The following is a 22,500-nucleotide window of genomic DNA, read 5'->3' as shown; positions in this document are numbered from 1 at the left end:
GTAGATTATTTTCCAAGATTCTTACAAATAGACCAAGAAAAGTTCTAAATGAATGTCAGCCAAGACAATAGGCAGGTTTTAGAAATGAATATTCAAATGTAGACCATTTGCAGGCAACGAATTATTTGAGAAAACGACTGAACACAACATACCTCTTCTAGCCTTTCCACAGAACACCACATGAGAACCTATAGACATACATTTATATATAAAGACCTTTGATTCATACCTTCAAACACATCTCACACAAACACAGGCAACTGGATGAGAGAGAGAGAGAGAGAGAGAGAGAGAGAGAGAGAGAGAGAGAGAGAGAAGAAATAGAGAGAAAAGAGAGAGAAAAGATAGAAAGAGGAGAGAAAAAAGAGAGAGAAAGGGAGGAAAAGAGAGAGAAAAGAGAAAAAGAGAGAGAAAAGAGGGGAGGAAAAGAGAGAGAGAAAAAAAGAGCGAGAGTAGAGAGAGAGAGAAACTTCCCACCAATACACCTAGAACACGTCCATAGCAAACATGCACACTGAGATCACAAAAGAAGCACCATAATTATCACCAACCTCTTAACCCAGAACTACACCAAATTTCTCCAGACAAGGGAAAAAAAAAAAAAAAAAAGATAAAAAAACACTCATCCATTTAGCAACACTACACTGGTACAACTACGTTTAGGTCATCATCCAACACTGAAGAAGTACCAACACTGAATCGACCTGACTCCAGACTCAAACTGCCCTATACAAAAACAACTTATCCTACACCGCCCCGTGGGGCCATGGGTCTCTACCAAGAACAACCTGCCATAACAACACCCTTGACTTAAAAATGGTGGAAGATGGAATCAATATTGTTGGCTTTCCCACCCTGTCATAGAAATATCATAAATCTTAGAAACTCTCTACAAAAAAAAAAAAAAAAGCTCTATGATCAACCAGCAAACAAACGACCTCCTTCCGTAACAGCATACTTAACTGAAAATCACTAAAACATGGGGCACCTATTGTTAACTCCCTCATCGAGATAAAAATATTATAATTTTACATAGAAGAAAGGAATCCCATGACCAACCAGCAAACTGATAACTTCCTGATGCCCCAGTGTATAAACATCGCTTCCAAAACACCACTTCGTTCACCACCAACCGTCACACCTGCCCCATCCTCACTTGACACATGAGCGCTCTCATTCTCACTTGACATTTCTGTACAGCTTATATCACTGCGACTTCTGAAATGGATTTCATATGTGTATTTTTCCCACAGAAATCGAAACGGGAGAAGTCTCCCAACGTCGAAACATATGAATCACAATGGCAAAAGCCGACAAGACTGTGAGAATAAACACCTTGTGAGATCGAAACCTTTATTGGTACTACGTTTCGCTTGTAACAGCTTTTTCAAGTACAGACATGACACACACTCTGAGCACATATAAGCCAACAGGGAAGGAACTGGGAGAGGTTATCGGGAAGGGGTGGGTGGTAGGTGGAGGGGGAGGGGGGGAGGAGGGGGACGGGTGGGACTTGGTGGAGACAAAGGAGGACATTTCGGACATTTTGTTGAAGTGGACTAAGGGGAACATTTCATACATTTATTTAATGCGGGTAACAGATGGATGATAGGAGGGGCGATGTTAAACATGCCTCTGTTCTGCTCAATGGTTTTGAAGCTTTGAATGGCGGCCGCTTCGAGGCATTTTCTCCTCACCCTGTCTGGTTCACTAAACAGAAGTTCTGCGTTATCCCAATCCATCAGGTGGTCGTTGGTGTTCCGGTGGATAACACAGGCGTTGGTGGTGATGTTGTTCCGGGAATCGTAGCGATGCTCCCGGATCCGGGTCTTCAGGTCACGGGAGGTCTCGCCGATGTATACTTTATCACATCCAGCACAGGGTATGCGGTAGACACCAGCGTTTTTTCCCCACATCTCGTCCTGGCTGTCACTCCTTCTAGTGAGCTCTTTGATAGTTCTGCTGGACTGGCCCACTACCTGAATGTTGCAACGCCCAAGTGTCCGGGTGAGGGGCGGTGACGCTGCTGGCTGGAAGGATAAGCCTCCTAGCTGGATCTTTTGTTGGTTCCCGCCCTTCCATTATTTTGAGTGCCTTTTTCTTACACTGGTGGATGATGCACTCTGGATATTTTTATTTCTGAAAAACCTCCTTTACGTGCCTAAACTCGTCCTCTAAGAATTCAGGGGTACATATTCAGGTTGGCAAGGACAGCGCTCAAAGGAGAGCCCATGGCCATGCCAAACCTTTGGTGAAAGTACTGGTCCTGGAATTTGAAATAATTAAATTGGACACAAAGCTGTATTAAATCCACAAAGTCATTGGGGGGAATAGGGAGGTCAGTGTGGGAACTAGTGATTTTAGCCCTAAGGAGGTCAATCGCTTTAAGGGTCAGGACACGTGTGAATAACGAAGTCACATCCAGGCTGGCCAGCTTTTTGTTGCGAGCAGGAACGTCCTTCTATTCAATAGGTCCCCTGAAAAAGGTGTAGTCATAGGTTTCTACCTCAGAGCTCTCAGAATATGTAGCCCTGAATTCCAATTATTAATCTATTTCGGAGACGAAACATATATATGTGTTCCAATTGTTACTCTATTTCGGAGACTTTATGTATATATGGTTTCTGTATACTGAATGAAATCGTCTAGCATTGTTCAGGGCAAAATTCATAAACCAATAACAGCAGCAACAAATTGGTAATAATCTTACTTTAGTCAAGATAGGCTTATATCTTATTCAAATCTAGGGGTTCCTCTGCTGTAGACTGAATTAAATAGTTTATCACAACGATACTCAAAAGGGAGCTCTTAAAGAATAAGGGGCCCGTTTGATTTGGGGGATCTATTCTTCAGAAGGGCAAAACTCTTGTTCAAAAGGTTTACTTAAACTGAGCTAACCTAACAGTTTCATTTCTGTTTTATTTTATTTTACTTACTTATTTATTTATTTATCTATTAACTTATTTATTTTATTTGTTTATTTTTACATGGGACCATTATTCTTCAAAAAAGCAAAACTGGGATCGCTATTGTTCAAAAGGGGTTATTAGGGCCCATATTTTTTGCTTATTTATTTTTGCCTTACGTAAATCATGCGACACAAATGTCTTTTTTTTTTTTTTTTTTTTTTTTTTTTTTTTTTTTTTTTTTTTTTTTTTTTTTTTTTTTTTCTTATTTCACAGTATTCTATTACCGGGTGTCCTGGGGCAAATGGCTGCGACGTTGACTGGAAGTGTCACTCCACTTGCCATAGCCGTTTAATAGGAAACTGCGCAGATGGTCCCTTCTGCACTTCCACTTTACAGTGTATTGACCCATCTGCCTGTTTAGAATATCGTAAGTACAGAATGTTTTTTGTTTTTTTCATTACCATTATTCTATGTATCAAAATTCCTCTTTCCACTTATAAATGAGATAGGCAGCCAAGGCTTCGGCAGGAGAGTCAGCAACTCCACGTCCTCTGTTCAAACCTAGGCCGTGGCGATGCAGGGGCCCCTAAAACATGCTCTTGTATCTCACTCCAATTCCGTGGTTATCCACACCGACTCTCTGAACCTGATAAGCTGCTTGCAACATGCAGAGCCCGAAGATAATGTCCACCTCCTCACCAATATCATTGTGCTCCTGCACAAATTACACCGTGCTGGACGCAATGTCATCATCAACTGGGTACCAAGTCACGTCGGTGTGCATGGAAACGACCTTGCAGACGCGACAGCAGCGGCTGCTCGCAATCGCGTCAGACTCGACGTCCAGGTCCCTCCCAGCAGGAGCCAGCTCAAACTTCGAATGGTACAAAAAGGTGACAGCATATAAACCTCTAGTCCTCCCCCGCTCCACTCCCAGAAAGATAGAAAAGCTACTGTTCAGGCTGCGTCTCGAGGACGGTTGCTTCTGGCAACTTAATCCCCGGAGCACCATGGAAGACCGCCGGTGTAACCACTGCCGTGCAGAAAATGCCGACCTCCACCACTACCTGAGTGAATGCCCCGCCACCTCTTTCCTCAGACGGGGACCACCGGCTCCCCCTGAAGGTCTTGTGAGTCGCCTCTGACGCCTCCAAAGCCCCTCCTATGAGCTCCGTCAGTTACTAGAGCGTCCGCCGCCGCTCTAACAGCTGCAGCCTCTCTTTTCTACTGCCCCCTATCCCCCTCTGAATAGCTACACTATTCCACCTCCTTTACACAAGGTGTGTCTTACATAAACACCACCACTCGGGCTCAAACAAAGCCCGTGGGAGTGACATTTCACAAAAAAAAAAAAAAAAAAAAATCTCACACCCATCCCATACTCATCCCATTTGTTTCCTTTTTATATAAAATAATATCATATAATACAATATATAATATAATGTAATATAACATAATATGATGTGATATAATATGATATAGTATAATATATAATATAATATAATATAATATAATATAATATAACATAACATAATATAACATAATATAGTATAATATAATATAATATAGTATAATATAATATAATATGATATAATATTATAGTATAATATATTGATAGATTATCATTATTACTGTCAAATATTTAATTTACAATAATTCATAGTAAAATAACAAATAGTTTTATGCACAACAAACGTCACTCTCACGGACTCGTACACCCATCCCATATGACATAGTATAATATAATATGATATAATATAATATATAACATAATATAATGTAATATGATATAATATATTGCTAGATTATCATTATTACTCCCAAATATTTAATTCACAATAATTCATAGTAAAATAACAAATAGTTTTATGCACAACAAACGTCACCCGGTATCAGTCATTTCAGTGCTGCCTAATTCAGTGCTGTATGCAATCCTATATATTGATAATAACGAACCTTTATTTACCTGCAACCATTTTCGATTTATTGCCCTCTTAAATCATGTATCTAGTGTTTGACCTTTCAAGGTCATTTAAGGTCAAAGGTGTGCTATGAAATTCCATATATCTTCCTTAATTCTGATACTACTGTAATTCAAATCTATCTGCAACCATTTTCGAGTTAAAAATCTCTAAACCTATGTGACCTTGATTTTGTTTTTTCAAAGCTACGTAAGGTCAAACTGTATAGATATATTTTGCTATTGTATGTCATCGCTAATAACTAGCGCTTCTATCCTGGAAGACAATATCTTACCGGTGAGTAGTAGTAAAGCAAAGCGTTATTAAAGTAGGTAGCACAGCTGGGGGGTTTGTAAAAACTAAAAGTGATGAGCACTTTTCTCTGAGTAGGCATCAATGTCCAGTTATGAATACTGCATGACTATCAACCGGAAGGGTATAACTGAAGTCCTTAAAGTACTGACCATGTCAAACTTCAGGAGACAATACCCTCTTTTTTTATTCTGTTTTTTTTTTTTTTTTTTATAGGACTATAACTGAGAAATAGAATATATATGATTTTTGTTATTGGTTGAAAGTAGATAATATTTCTGTAAGATATTACAGAAAAATAGATAAATAGATAGACAAGTGAATAAATAAATAGATAATTGAATAATAGAATAGATAAACAAATAAATTAATTAATAGATAATAAGAAATAAATGAGCAAATAAATAAATGACTAAATAAACGCATAGATAAATAAACAAAAAATACATTTATAAATAGATAAATAAATAAATGAATTAATAAATAAGTAAATGAATAAACTGGTAATTAAATAAATTAATTTATAAATGAGTGAATGGATAAATAAATGAAAAAATAAAGATTAATAGAAGTAAACAAATGGAATGAAAATTAAATAAAATAAACAAATAAAATAGAATAAAGTAGATAGGTAATCTCGACCTTGATCCAGTGAATCCTAATCTAGTAATATGTGGACCGTTTACGATCTTTCCTGCTGTTTTTATGTTTTGATTTAGCCATTTTGCTTGATTATTGCTGGATATTACTTAAGGAAATAATAACAATATAAAATAAACACTATAAGCAATATTTCGCATTGGTGGCCACTGGACGAGTCGCGGTCGTTTTAGATACGCATATTTATCAGAACTAACCCAATGTTGTAGTCCAGCCCACATCATTCAAAACAATGAGTATCCCATTACAGATTCTAAGTCCAAATACGGTAATCTCAAGCTATTAACCCATTAAACTCCGATGACAAGATGTGACGTCAGTTCTCGCGCAAAGCGCGAGGGCTTACGTTACATGTTTCTGGTGTTTGATCAAGCATTTTGGTGTTTTATGATTTTTTGTTTTATTTGACCAAATGACAAGAATCTTGTCATCGGAGTTTAATGGGTTATCATAATCCAATTGGGGACATACTCTAGGGAGCGCGTTGTTTCGCTCACGTGCCGGCGTCAGTCCCCACGGTCTCTCCGAGCAAGCTTCAGGCAGCCCCCCCTTCATTACCACTCCAAACAACACTCGACATGTTCGATCAACTTGCTACAGACATGAATTCTGTGGGCGTCCACTTCGTATCCTCCATCTTTCGGAAACAACCCTGAGAGTAATATTAACATAAATAAGAGTGCCACATGCTCATGTAGCCGAAATCGACGTTCACGAATTGTGCTGGTAACTGCCCTAGACAGAGTTTCATACTAGTCTCTGGTTTGATACAAGGTCATTCCAGCGATACCCCCATGATTCTCTGAAGGCACTTGGTACCAAAGACATCGAGATACCTATTCAAATGGGCACTCAATGTCCATGTCTCAGCCGCATAGCAAGACAAGGAGCATAAATGACTTGAAGATTCAAATCTTAGTTCTCCTACATAAAAAAAGACAGCGCCATAACACCATGGGTAATGCCAGTCCTTCGAAGTACTTCCTGACATGACCTACCACTGTTATGCACTACATTACCAAGGTATATAAAGCTTTCCAAGACCTTAATGACCACGCCACATGCATGAACAGACTGAACTGTGTCATCCAATAAGCCCCCAAACTCCTGGATCTTGATCTTGGTCCAAGAACCTGAAATCCAAGTGGTCTCGTCTCCCTATGCAGTGACTTGAGGGCTGCAATGAAGACCTCTGACGACTCTGCAAGAAAGACAGCATCATCAGCAAATATAAGGTCCCTGACCTTCGTGTCACCAATAGATGCTCCGGAAAGATATTGATCGACAACTCTGTCCAATACCCAGTCCATGGAGGTTTTGAAAAGTGTTGGAGTGAGAATACACTCTTGCCTCACTCCTACATTTACAGGAAAGAAGCTAGACACGCCTCCTCCATATTTTACAGCGCTCTCTGTCCCAGAGTATAAACCAGATATCAAGTCAATAATCCTTGCAGGAATCCTACGTATCCGCAGAACTTAGAGCACTCCACAATGAGCCAAGTCAAACGCCTTCTCGAGATCAACATAAGCTTCAAGAAACCCTTGTTGAGACTCGCGTCGGCGCTCCACAAGAATACGAAGCGCTATGATCAGATCAGTTGTTGCCTTATCTGGCGTGAACCCAGACTGGTCAGGCCTTTGAAACTTAAGTAGATGTGAACGAACCCGTGTCAGCAATAAATGGGCAAGCACCTTGCAACACACACTGAATAGTATAATGGCGCGGTAGTTGTTGCAGTGCTGCCGGTCCTCTTCCAGATAGGGGCGACCAGACCCTTTTTCCAGTCTGAGAGAATGATACCGGACTGACAAATTGCAGACAGTATCGCGTGTGACCCGTGGATCATGGCCTCACCTCCAGCTTTCAGCGACTCCGCATTGATGTTGCAGATGTCAACTGCCTTTTTACCCTTCAACTCCACGAGCAACTGCTTAAAGTACTAGGCGGGGGGGGGGGGGAGATATATTTCCTTCCACACATGACACTAGCTTTTCATCAGATGTTCGGATTGTGCTTTTCAGGATCACAGATTTAGAGCGGAACTTTTTCAGGATTCGGTAAGCAGGCCTGAGGCCATCTGGATTAGAATGACCCTCGACATCTTTAACGGTTTTCATTCTCATAATAACTCTAGTCCGTCGATTCTGAGTTCTGCTATGATCCGAGTCCCCACCTATTCTCGTAGCACGACCCAATTCTATACTCTCCAGTCTCCCGCGACGCCACACCACTCCTCGATCGATCTTGAGGGCTTTCCAACGCACCCCTCGGCAACTTTCAGAGTTTCATGTTCAAAAGTGTCCCACAATTCTTCAGAGTCCTCAAGACAGCCACGTACTTCAAACCAATTAAAGGTTGCTACCGCATACTCCTGGCCACATGTGTTATCCCTGAATTTCTCAAGCTGAAACCCAGGTGAGTTACACCTTGGGATTCTCCTGGGCTTAATACGCAGCCTGGATAAACCCTGCAGTTCTGTAGGATATTCTAACGAGTGTTAACAAGTACGTGGTCGATCTTCTTAGCCATTCCTCCAGTATTATAATACCATGTCCATCGTGGCTCTCGTCTCTGAATCCAAGAACCGCCAATCCTCAACCTTATGCAAAGTTCAGAAGAAGAGAACTGTTGATATTGCATAAACACGGCAAAGGAAACATGAACTGGAAGTGAAGCGACGCTGTCCTCACCCCCCCCCCCTCATCTTGGTTCCTCTTTTTAATATATCACCGATCTTCGTTTCCGATGTTATCGCTGCTTTTACTTCTGTGCTCCTGAGCATTCTAGTAATGTATCCTATCTTCTCAGAGTTAGGAAGCGCCATGTACGATGTTCTGTTGGTGGCGTTGCCTTCACTTTCTTTTAACGTGCTTACGTGGATGATTTCTTCCGCTCTTCGTCTTGAGCTCAGGATCAGGCCTTTGGGGTAGCCAAGTCTCAAGAAGGCCGCGATGACGCATTCGATTTCCTCCTCCAGAATTCCTCACTGCAAATCCTGTAGGCACGCAGGAAGAAGCCCAAGATTACCCCCTTTTTCGTATGTGTGTCTTGTGGCTGGCACTGGTCATCTATAGATTCAAGCTGGGAGTAGAACATCTCTTCAAGGTTATATGCCTCAGTAGGGGCATATACCGTAATAGGCTCAAAGTGTGTTTCAGCCTTACCAGCATCATATCCTCATCAACCGGAGTAACCTTTACAATGGCTTGCTGTAGACGGCCAGATATGCCTACAGCTAATCCCGCGAGGTAAGTTCCATCGGTCTGACCTGATCAGAAATATAACCCTCCCTACTAATCTCACCGTTGACTCGTCCTCTCACTTCTGAGAGAGCCACTAGATGTAAGTTTTCTGAGCTCCACCGATAAAAAGGGTAGTCGGTTGTCCTTGGAGAGAGAAATAATGTTCCAGATGCCCACACGGAGAGCCCACAGGAGGCTCACCAGGCCAGGCTCGACGTGTTTGTGCCTCCTTTGCAACACCATGGCAATCCGCACAGCGGGTTTGGTGATTTTGAATGGAAAAGGTTACAAGTCCATCCCTACCATATGTTTCCAGTATGGTTGCTATGAAAAACTACCTGGGATTTGCTATCCCACGCCCCACCCACCACTGAGCCTAACAAGAGACCAGGATTTACATACATATATTAACACAATAGTCCCAGGGGTCATGGGAAAGTATACGCACCCACTACCTTGACACTAAGGGATAACAGCCGCAGATCGTGTGGTACCGGCTCAGGTGGTGGTCAGTTGACGCAGGGTGTGCCTGACCCATATATTTCAGTCAAACAGCCCAGCCGATTTACCTATCCAAGCCAAGAGGGGCCACCTGTCCTGGCCTGAATAAAGGACCAAAGAGGCGTGTTGCTTATCCCAGGGGACACCTCAGTGCAACCACAGCATTGTGATATCATTCAGACTCCAGGACTCCCGTCCCCAGGATCTACAGGGATGCCACGCGCGGCAAAAACATGGGTTAGTGATCCATAACGGAATTAGATGGCCATTGACTCAGAGTTCATTTGCCCTTTTGGTGGTAATCTCCTTTTCCAACATACCCTCCTCACTGGTGGGTCTCCAGTTGGGGAGCCGGTTTAGTCGCCGACAATGAGGCCATGCGGCAGTTACATGGTACTAATAGAAGGACAGCCGCCTCACCTGGAATAGACATACATATATATACATACATATGGGCGGGTGAGGAAGACACGGATTAGAATCCAATTTTATTTCTGATTAGTTTCGCACAAAATGGCTTCGTCAGAGAAATAATGGCAGGGCTTACATAGAGGGACAAAACTTAGGCGCCAGAGTAAAAATAACAAATTTCCTCAAATAACCTACATTATCAGGTACTTACCAGCTCTCTAGTACTTTGTTGGACACCCCTTTCTCTTGATACGTTCTTCGAGACGTTTAGGGACAGATGTTGCAATATTTTGAAGCCACATAGGGTCCATATTCTTCCAAATATCCTTGATGGCTACTTCCAGCTTGGGGATTGATGATCACGTAACTCACCTTTCATGAGCGCCCAGAGGTTTTCAATTGGGTTTAAATCAGGCGAATTACCTGACCAATCTTTTATATACTCCACATCACAGAATGCAAACCATTCTTTAATAAGTTAGGCAGTGTGGCATGGTGCACCATCCTGCATGAAGACATCTGTTTTGCACTGGCTCCAAAGGATCACTGCCAGGACGACGGTACACTTTGCCAAGACAGTGAAAGTAGCTTAATCACAACACAACACATTTTTCAACTTCACTGCGTAGTGTGCAGCGGTGGGCCAAGAAAACTCGTGATGTTGGTGGAGGCGATCTGCCATTACAGAACAAGCCCACAGGGAGGCACAGGAAGACTACTCCTTGTACTCTGAAGGTACTGAGGAGACAGGTGGATACTGGTCCACGTATAACAGCACCACAGTTGAAGGAAAAGAACCCTAAATTTCTTGGTCATGTGTCTGTGAGAAAAGTACGCCGCCGCCTGCATGATGATCTGTGATTCTCACACCACAATGCTCGCAAGAAACCACTTGTATCCATAAAACAGAAAAAGAACACGGTACTGTAAAACATCCTGATTCACTGATGGTTTGGGGTGCTTTCGGCTACCATGGTGTGGGATCATTATTGATACTACCAAAAAATGTAACTCTGAATGCGAAAAGCTCAAAAGTACATCGAGAAACGGATGGATCTTTGCGTAATGTTTATAGACATAACAAAGGCATTTGACACTGTGAACAGAGAAGCCTTATGGATCATCTTCATGAAGTTGGGCTACCCACGCAAGTTTACCACTCTGATACGGGTTTTCCATAATAACATAACTGAACAAGTCCTCTGCAGTGGGGATTATGCAAACTCATTCAATATTTCCAAGGAAGTAAAACAGGGGTGTGTATTTGCTCCCTTGCTGCTCAGCTTGTTCTTCGTGCAAGTTCTATTCCACACCGTGAAAAACCTTAACCTTAACATCAAATATCGATCGGATGGATCTGTCTTTGGTCTCCACCGTCTATCTGCTAAGACAATAGGAATGAAAAACCTTCACCTTGGAATCCTATTTGCGGACGACTGTGCCTTCATGACACATGGAACATCATGTGTAGGTAATTGTTGACCGTGTTGCAGATGTACCAAAGCTCCTCGATCTGTCAATTAGCCTATGGAAGACGGAAATCCTGGAGCAAGTAACTACGAACACATCTACTCCCAGGCAAAAGTCGCCATCGAGGGAGCGTAGACAAATTAAAATACCTGGAGAGCACAATTTCTGCGAACGGATCACTGGACAATGGGATCACGTCCAGAGTCTAGATAGCTAGTCAAGCACAAGGAAGACTGAAAGTGAAAGTCCTTCGACAGAAAAGCATCAGACTCTACAAACCCGTAATTGTTTCTTCACTACTGTATGGATGCAAAACAAGGACCTTATACCACAAACACATAAGAAAGTGGAAAAATTCCACATGAGATAGATACTCATGATCATGAAAATCCGCTAGCAGGACAATCAAGAGTGCTGAAATCTCAACTACGCTGAACTGGCCATGACACCAGAATAGATGACAGTCGTACACCCAAACTGTGTTACAATAACACCATGAAGAATAACCTGAAATGGGCCGGCATCCAACCACGTAGACCTAAAACCTCTGCCTCAAACAGACATTATGGTGGTCGCTTAATTTCAAAGCGGTTGATGATCTTGAAGAAAACGGGCGACAAAGTCTCGCCACTGCAAGGGATAGGTGTCACATAGCTGTCTACTTCCGTCCAGTGTGCTTCCAGCTTTGGACTGCGGAAAAGCAAACGCTCACATTATCAAACTACAATTTAAAGTTTAATGAATTTGAAAGATAGTGACCCCATATTATATCAGAAGAGGGTAGTAATAATTCTGCCGAAACCTAAATAAAAAATATAGATATTTCACTACATGAACCCTCAATGTCCAGTGATATCCATAAAGTAATTTGCTCCTTCGGTCGCTTTCTCTTTCTCTCTGACTCTGACTCTCTGACTCTCTGACTCTCTCTCTCTCTCTCTCTCTCTCTATATATATATATATATATATATATATATATATATATATATATATATATATGTATATATATATGTATATATATATATATGCATATACATATATATATATATATACATATATATTTTTGTCTCTCCAAATTATTTTCACTTTTATATTACCTATATTGCGTTGCACAGTTGGTGGGTCACTATACATTTAGTGTTTTAGCTTTGAATGTTTAAAACGAAAACTATAACTCTTGTTTTGATTTATTTCAGCGGATTACAGTGTCAATGGACGAAAGGAAGTAGGTATAGTAAAAGCAGTTGTGAATTCGACACAAGATCGCATATGGATTTACGCTGCATCATTTGAAACCTCACCAATTCTTATAAAAGAAGGACGATCACTTTTTATTAATAACGTGAAACTGTTTGGCCCAGTTGCAAAGGTATGTGATTTTCTTACTGTATCTATTAATATGAACATCTGGATAATATATACAAAATATTCACAAGAACGCATGTACACACAAACACACACGCATACACACGCACACACACACACACACCCACCCACACACACACACACACACACACACACACACACACACACACACACACACACACACACACACACACACACACACACACACACACACACACACATACACACACACAGACACACACACACGGCTGATATTGTAGGCTAGACATACAAGTGCCGAAGAACATAAGGGTAATTTAATGTGCTCCATTCATCATTGGTTTGGTCCACGTATAAGGGGAAAGATATAAACCACATTAAGATCATATCATTTGTTATAATCTCAGCTTTCTCATCCGACACCCGGCCAGGTTTCCACGGCTCTCTTCACACGTCTTCGAACGTTCCATCATCCTGTCTTTCACTCACGCTGGAATCCATTACGTGATTTAGTCCGTCTTTCCTCATGACAATATGGCTCTTTAAATCTTCCATGATGATTATGTTGTCACATATTATATCCATTTTGTTTTGTAGTGCCCTATAAAAAATTTCCTTCTCTACTGTTTATCTACTTTCTTGTGGTGCATAGACTTGTATGATTTTCAGTTTCCCTTGATCTATCTTTAGTGCAATGCTTATGATACGTTCATTGATTTGCTTTACTTCTTTCATTCTTTCTACAATTTTTGACTGTATAGTAGATGCTACTCCTTTCAGAACAAAATTATTATATTCCACCGCTATTCAAACGATAGTAATCATGTATTATTTTTTCCTGACTCTCTCAAACAAGTTTCACAGTCCTATGAGCGACACGTTATTCTCTTCTATCTTTGTCACTATTTCCTCTTCTTTCCCATTCAAAGTGAGTACAGTGATCGCTGTTATTTTGATTATTTTTCCTTGTCATAAGAACATAAGAAGGAAGGAGACTGCATGAGACCATAAGGCCTACACTCGGCAGTTCCATGTCCATTACCACCTGTCATCCCCATCCATAAAGTTGTCTAACTGTTTCTTAAAACAACTGATAGTTTCAACGCTCACTACATGGATACTAAATCTATAGCATTCGTTGACCACCCTATTAGTAAACCAATTCTTACCTGTTTCCTTCTTAAATCTAAATTAAATTACTGCAAGTCCTGCCCTGTTGTCTTAATATGATGACTTTGTTTGCGCCATTTTTTCCCCTATCAGACTCACCATATCATTCTATTTGGATCTAAAGTGTGTTTCCCATTTGTTCGTTTGTTCGTGTTTTTTTTTTCTTTTTTTTCTTTTCTCCTAACGTAAAGTCCTCTTTTCATTCCGATCTCATGTTTCAGCCCGTCCGTCATCTATTTGGGAGTATCACTATTCTTGCGTATTGACTTGAGGGGAATAAATTTATTTTGTGCATTTAGAATTAAATCTGTTAGGTTACTATACATTTCATCCAAATCGCTGACCGGACTGTTGACCCCGCGCCCGCAAGTGACCTGATCCAAGATACGCATACCCTCCGTGACCCGATATTGGCCGCACTAATGACGTCTGGACTGACCGTGTATCTGACCCCGTTACAGCCCCCTGGGTCGGTCCCGTAAGTGATCAGGTGTCTCTCCTTTTGTCAAAATTAGCTCTTCTGAAGACCGGTACTTGAACGTTATTCGTACTTTTTTTATTCTTCTCAAAAAATATCAAATCTTATTTCTTGATGATCGCTAGAGGCTAGACTATTTCCCAGTCTTATGTTGCTCGTTAAGTGCTCATTATTAGTTAAGAGTAAGTCGGTAGTATTCTTTGCCCTCGTAGGAACGGTAATCTTTCTGTTTTAGAAAATTATCCTGCACCACATCTAAGAAAATGTTCACTTCCTGATCTCCTACTAAAATTTCCCAGTCAATGTTTCTATAATTAATATCTCCCATGATCACAAAATATTTGTACTGGGACGCCCTGCGAATTTCATGAATCAGGGGATCAGTCTGCTCAATACTGAGGTTAGGAGGTCTATACAGGACACCAATAATAAGTTTCTTATTCTTGCCTATAATCTCCACCCAAATAGATTCCGTACTATCCTCTTTCTTAATTGAATTGTTGATAATATAGTTTATTGTATTTCTAACGAAAGCTGCTACTCCTCCCCTCCCCCTCCTGCCAACCCTGTCCTTGTCAAAAAACGTTTATCCTTCTATCTCGATTTCCCGGAAGGAAAGGTCTATCAGCCCTATTGATCCAGGATTCAGTAATAGCTATAGTATAAACTATCTACACATGCTTTACCTCGCAGTAAATAAATTTGATTTATTACGCTTTTGCTGTTTGTATAGTAAACTTTTAGTTTATCCTCCCTCCACCTGATTTGGTGATTCTTTACACAGTCCCTCACTGAGCTGTTTCTATTGCCTAAACTATATTCCGATACTTCCCCCCGACTCCCATGTAATCTACCCGAAAAAACCTGCAGAATGTCTATTTCTCGCAAATAGCCGAAATCCTCTGGGCGACAAGTGCACCCCGTTCCCTGTATATAGGTGATTTTTACCATAAAAGCGATCCCAGTTGTCGACAATTGCCCATCCATTGGGCTTACAATGTTTTGACAGTCTGCAATTCATTGGAATATCCCTGGAAGGCCACATGCCTCCAACTCTACGCCACAGAAGGATTCCACATACAAGAACCCCTCCCTTATTCTTTATCTTATCTAGCGCATCCCGGAACCGTGCAAACAATTCCTCACTCCCTATCTTACCTATGTCATCCCCCCCCCCTCAGCACTCAAGTAAACAATGGGTTTCACACCTTCCCCCGACTATACACTCTAATATCATCTATCCCGACATTGGGGAAACACACCTGGATTCTATGCTTCCCATCTTTGTCGCAGAAGGACCTATCTAAATATCTCACCTGACTATCTCCTACAACCAAAATTTTACCTGTGGGCAGGGATCTAGCGACTGCCCTACCCTTCTTCTCTTGCCTTTTCTTCGTTTCTTCTTGTAGACCTGCGAAATTTGAAATGAGTTTCTGCATTCAAGCAGGTCTGGTGAGGGCTTTTAACCATCTCTCCGTGTTTTGTTTGTCACCTTTTTCCACCCAAGTTCCAAACATGGTTTGTCATCCGTGTTATGGGTTTTCGAGCAAAGAACTCGATTTTCCTCTTTAAGGCACTCAACAGTCTTCTCTAAGGCAAAAATTCTATTACGTAGAGATTGTACCTCTTAGGCACTGATCACTGAAACACAACCACTTGCCATCACACTGTTTGAAGAAACTACCCCAGTTGACCTGACCTGAGTGACGCCTACTCTCCGTGTCCAGTATTTATTTCTGGTCGTTTTCATGTGGATCCGTCCTATCCAAGGATGTGCTTGCGTTTTGCGAGCAGTAAGGCTCCTTTCACGCGTATCGACTTTTCGACGTGCGTCGTCCACGACATGACGTCGTGCTCTCAAATAATCATGGATGTCTATGGACGCTTTCACGCATAGTTGTGGTCATGAAGACGTCCATTAACACCCATGAATATTTGAGAGCACGACATCGTGTCGTGGACGGCATAGAGTCGGTATGTGTGAAGCAAGCCTAACACTTTTTACATTGATCAACACCGAATCCGTACTATTTGTTTCTCAGTGGATGCTTTAACGATAAAAAGGTAAGGAAAATAATAAATGAATAAATGAATAAATAAACAAATAATACATACATACATATACCAAGGCTTTTTCCCCCTTCCAAGGGAGGTAGCCACAAAGGGAAAGGCATAAAAACACTCCCACCCATTTCATCCCTAAATACACTCCACACCCCTCCCACCCTTCCTCTCATCTGAGCACCATCTGGATGACGGGTCATCCCTGAACCCTGCCCACCGCCCTGGGTCAGAAGCAGTGTCGCAAGACACAGTACATCCACAGCAAGGCCGCTTCATTTAATCGGCGACCCCCCCTCTCCGTCCCCCTTTGCATATAAAGGGAGGACGGGGAGAAATCCCTTCGGGCTGCGTCAAAATTTACTCACACATACTACCCCCCCCACCCCTCCGCCCATTCCTCCTCATGCAGTCACAACAACATCCATATACAACCATTCTCCACTCACCTCTGTCTTCCGTCCTCTCCCTTCCTTCCTCAACAGACATTCCCCTCTTCCCCAAAGCCCCCTTCACCCCATCCATCCACCTCATCCTAGGACGTCCCCTCATGTTCACTCCCTCCACATCTGCCTTCCATACCTCTTTTACTAGTCTTTCTTCACTCATTCTTTCCATAATAATAATAATAATAATAATAATAATAATAATAATAATAATAATAATAATAATAATAATAATAATAATAATAATAATAATAATAATAATAATAATAATAATGATAATGATAATAATAATAATAATAATGATAATAATAATAATAATAATAATAATAATAATAATAATAATAATAATAAAAACGATAATAATAATAATAATAATAATAATAATAATAATAATAATAATAATAATAATAATAATAATAATAATAATAATAATAATAATAATAATAATAATAATAATAAAAATAATGATAATGATAATGATAATAATAATAATAATAATAATAATAATAAAAACGATAATAATAATAATAATAATAATAATAATAATAATAATAATAATAATAATAATAATAATAATAATAATAATAATAATAATAATAATAATAATAATAATAATAATAATGATAATAATAATAATAGTAATAATAATAGTAATACATACATGCATACATACATACATACATACATATATACATACATACATACATACATACATACATACATACATACATACATACATACATACATATACCAAAAGCTTTTTCCCCCTTACAAGGGAGGTAGCCAAAAAGAAAAAAGGCATAAAAGTCATTCTCACCCATTCCATCCCTAAATACACTCCCCTCCACCCTCTACCCTCCCTCTTATCTTGGCACCTCCTGGATGACAGGTCATCCCTTTATCTTGTCAAGTGCTATGGGCCAGAGGCAGTGTCGCAAAACACAGCATATCCACAGCAAGGCCGCTTCATTATATCGGCGACCCTCCCTCTCCGTCCCCTTATGCAGAAAAGGAGAAGACGCGGAGAAATCCCTTCAGGCTGCGTCAAATTTTTCTCACACATATTACCTCATCCCTTATCTCCCCACCCATTCCACTTTATGTATCACAACACCATCCATATACAAACATTCTCCATTCACCCCTGTTTTCTGTCCTCTCCCGTCCTTCCTCAACAGACATTCCCCTCTTCCCCAAAGCCCCCTTACTCCATCCATCTATCTCATCCTAGGTCGCCCCCTCATGTTCACTCTCTCCACATTTGCCTTCCATACCTCTTTTACTAATCTTTCTTCACTCATTCTTTCTACGTGTCTAACCAAACCATCCCAGTACTCTTTCATCAACCCTACTCCCAAATCCTTTTTCAACCCTGTTCTCCTCCTCGCCTCCTCATTTCTCACGCTATCTATACAAGACATTCATTAAACGAGATACTAAAGGGTGGAGGTAACCTGATATTTATGGGGGATTTTAACTGCAAAGAAATTTGTTGGGACGAAATGACAGTGCATGGCGGAGAGGATCTATAGGGAAATATATTACTGGACGTGACCATTGAATATACAATGACGCAATGGGTCAATTAAAACACCAGACACATAAGTAATGAAAAACCGCCGAGACTGGATTTAATATTTACAATAGAATCTGAAATTGTGGATAAACTGGAATACAAGACCATATACCTATAGAGATTGAACTAAAAGAGAAAATATATATGGAGAGATATGAAAAATACAGAAAAAGAAGACTGATGTACAACAAAACGGACTTTGGAAAACTAAAGAAATTCTTTCAAAATACAAATTGGTAAAGATTTTACATGGAAGAGACAAAAGTGGAGGAGAAATGTGAAATGTTGATAAAAACTGGAAAATTGTAAATATATATAAACTATAGAAATGAGTATGTAAAAGTAGGACAAAGGAAGTAAAGTGAGATATCCCCCATGAGCGAAATAACAATAGAAAATAAAATAAATAAAATAATGGACCAATTAACAAACCTTGATGTTAGGAAATTGCACGGCCCGGACGGAATTGCAAGCTGGATACTAAAAGAATCAAAGAACATAATAAGTTGCTCACTTATAGAAGAAAAAATACCAAAAGACTGGAAAAATGCCAACATTGTATCAATATACAAAGGAGGAAACAAGGAAGAACCAACTAATTACAGACCGGTCTCACTAACAAGTACTGTACCCAAAATTTGTGAGAAAATTATCAAGAATAGATGGGTAAAACATCTGGAAGAAAATCATATAATAAATCCAAGACAATTTGGGTTCAGACAGGGAAGATCATGTACCACAAATTTAATCTGTTTTTACTCAAGACTAATAGATATGATACAAAAAAGAGATGGATGGGCTCATTGTGCTTTCTTGGACTTACAAAAAGTCTTCGACAAAGTACCCCCCAAAAAAAAAAAAAAAATGAAAATTGGAAAACATAGGGGAGATGCAAGGTAATTTACTAAACTGGATGGAGGACTTCCTGAATGGTAGAAAGATGAGAGTAGTACTCAGAGAAAAATATTTTAGGTTAGAAGGAGGTGATTAACGGAGTCCCGCAAGGATCAGTATTGGCTCCAATAATGTTCGCTATGTTACATGAATTTCTTTGCAGACGATGCCAAATCGTTGAGGAAAGTAAAAACCGAAACCGATTGCGAATCACTACAGGGAGACAAGGTTTGGAAATGGAGTCAGGAATGGGAAGTGGACTTCAATATTAACCCATTAAACTCCGATGACAAGATTCTTGTCATTTGGTCAAATAAAACAAAAAATCATAAAACACCAAAATGTTTGATCAAACACCAGAAAAATATGACGTCAGTCCTCGCTTCGCGAAGCGAGGACTGACGTCATATTTTTCTGGTGTTTGATCAAACATTTTGGTGTTTTATGATTTTTTGTTTTATTTGACCAAATGACAAGAATCTTGTCATCGGAGTTTAATGGGTTTTAAGAAGTGTAGCATAATGGAGTTTGGAAAAAATAAAAATTGAATATCAGGACAATATAAAATTGGAACTAAGGAGGTAAAGATAATGCGATCTGAAAAAGATCTGGGAGTAATTATCTCAAAAAACTTGTCCCCTGATAAACAAATAAACAAAATTGTCGGAGAATCCTATAACTTGCTAAGATCAATAAAAGTGGCATTTACCTATTTGGACGAAGAAATGATAAAGAAAATATATTAGTCACAGTAATAAGGCCTAGACTGGAATATGTGGCGGCATTATGGTCACCCAGTACCAAAATCAATATAAAGATATTGAAAGAATCCAGAGAGCAACCACAAAAATGGCTCCAACACTTTCAAACATGTCATATGAAGTGAGACTGGCTAAGTTGGAGTTACCGACTCTGGAGCAAAGAAGAAAGAGAGGAAACCTACTGACCATTTATAGAATCATGAAGGGCAAATAAATACTCGATAGAGAGGACTTGTTAAAGTGGGCTTGGTTCTTCGTAAAATTGGAATTAGGACGGCAGTTAGCAGTCGATTCAAATCCTAAGGGGTTAGATTAACCCCGAGGTTGAGGAATCTTATAGTCTCGGTAGCATAGTTGGAAAAGCGACCACCTGCCACGCACAAGTCTCGGGTTCGAATCCGGAGACAACTGTCGGAATTCTTTGATACATATATATATAAATATAAATATAAAAATAGATATGAATATAAATATAAGTATAAACATAATATATATATATATATATATATATATATATATATATATAAATATAAATACAGATATGAATATATGTATATATATATATATATATATATATGTATATATATATATACACATATACATATATATGTATAATATATATATATACATATACATATATATATATATATTATAGTATATATATATATATACATATATCACAAAGATATGTCGTAGCACATTTGTAAAATAATACTGATGACCCACTTTCGGAGAAGAATGAGCGAAGATATAGAGATCTGTATATTTCGATCACTTACTGTGATCCTCTTCATATCTGCTGAAGAGGATCACAGTAAGTGATCGAAATATACAGATCTCTATATCTTCGCTTATTCTTTTCCGAAAGTGGGTCATCCATATACATATATATATATATATATATATATACATACATATATATATATATATATATATATATATATATATATATATGTATGTATGTATATATAAATATATATATATGTATATATATGTAAATATGATATACATATATATAGATATCAGGGCTGTGGAGTCGGAGTCGGAGTCGTGGAGTCGGAGTCGGAGTCTGAAAGTAATTACGGTGTCACTGGAGTCGGAGTCGGAGTCGGTAAAAATATACAGACTCCGACTCCGACACCAGTTAAATTTACACTTTATAAGGCCTTCGTTTAGTCTGTAGAGTTATGCAATGCACACTCCTTATAAGTAGATTATATAAAAAAAAACACATAATTTTATAAAATGTAATAAATCCCATCGTCTTATCTTCGTGGCCATTCCATTAAACCCCCAAAACGTCTTTGTGCAACGCTGGCTTTCAAATTTATACATCGACCGATAAACATCCAGAGTATTACTTGGATAAATTGAACACCTCAATTTTACACCTTCTGTTGACACACAAGCACGGGAGCTGTAATATTCTTGTCAAGTTCCATATGCATCGTTTCCATCACTCCATCAGTTTGGTGGTTTCTCCCACTGCTGTGTTGCCAAACAGTAGGATAATTATGATTTCAGCTGTAGACTAACGCAATAATACTATCTCTTTTTTCATTTCCCCTTATTTTTTCCCCTCTATACTTTTTAACAATGATTTATTTAAACAAGGATGTTTTTAAGTTGAAAAAAAAAGTTTAACGTTTCAAACATGTTCAGTGTTGGTTTGGACACATGGAAAGAATTAGTAAAGAAAGACTAGTAAAAGAGGTATGGAAGGCAGATGTGGAGAGAGAGAGAACATTAGGGGTCGTCCTAGGATGAGATGGATGGATGGGGTGAAGGGGGCTTTGGGAAAGAGGGGAATGTCTGTTGAGGAAGGACGGGAGAGGACAGAAAACAGGGGTGAATGGAGAATGGTTGTATATGGATGATATTGTAATGCATGAGGTGGAATGGGTGGGGGGGATGGGGGTGAGGTAATATGTGCATGAGGGATGGAGAGGGGGGGTCGCCGATTTAATGAAGCGGCCTTGCTGTGGATGTGCTGTGAACTGCGACGCTGCCTCTGACCCAGGGCAGTGGACAAGGTGCAGGGATGACCCGTCATCCAGGAGGTGCTAAGGGGGAGGGTGGAGGGGAGTGGAGTGTATTTAGGGATGGAATGTGTGGGAATGATTTTATGCCTTTTTCTTTTTGGCTACCTCCCTTGGAAGGGGGGAAAAAGCCTTGGATATATATGTATTTGCAAAACTATATATGTTAAAAAAATCTTCCATTATATCTTTAATATTATTAGGTTTGTATATCCTTTGCAAAGGTTATATTTCAACCTTTGTCTTACATTATAATTTT

At 39.7% G+C, this 22,500-nt stretch overlaps 1 protein-coding gene across 1 annotated transcript in view; it reads left to right on the top strand.

Annotated features, from left to right (window-relative positions):
- The window catches only part of LOC143030165 (uncharacterized), a 137,807-nt gene that overhangs the window by 6,885 nt on the left and 108,422 nt on the right, over window positions 1-22,500 (top strand). Inside the window, exons 3-4 of the mRNA XM_076193327.1 lie at window positions 3,183-3,336; window positions 12,666-12,838. Of these exons, the coding sequence (XP_076049442.1) occupies window positions 3,183-3,336; window positions 12,666-12,838 (327 nt within the window). The remainder of the gene's footprint in view (window positions 1-3,182; window positions 3,337-12,665; window positions 12,839-22,500) is intronic.

Source organism: Oratosquilla oratoria, chromosome 12, assembly GCF_046742065.1.
Source record: "Oratosquilla oratoria isolate Oo_2021 chromosome 12, ASM4674206v1, whole genome shotgun sequence".
Lineage (NCBI taxonomy): Eukaryota > Metazoa > Arthropoda > Malacostraca > Stomatopoda > Squillidae > Oratosquilla > Oratosquilla oratoria.
The sequence above is the reverse complement of the archived record's forward strand: the minus strand, read 5'-3'. Positions and strand labels throughout refer to the sequence as shown.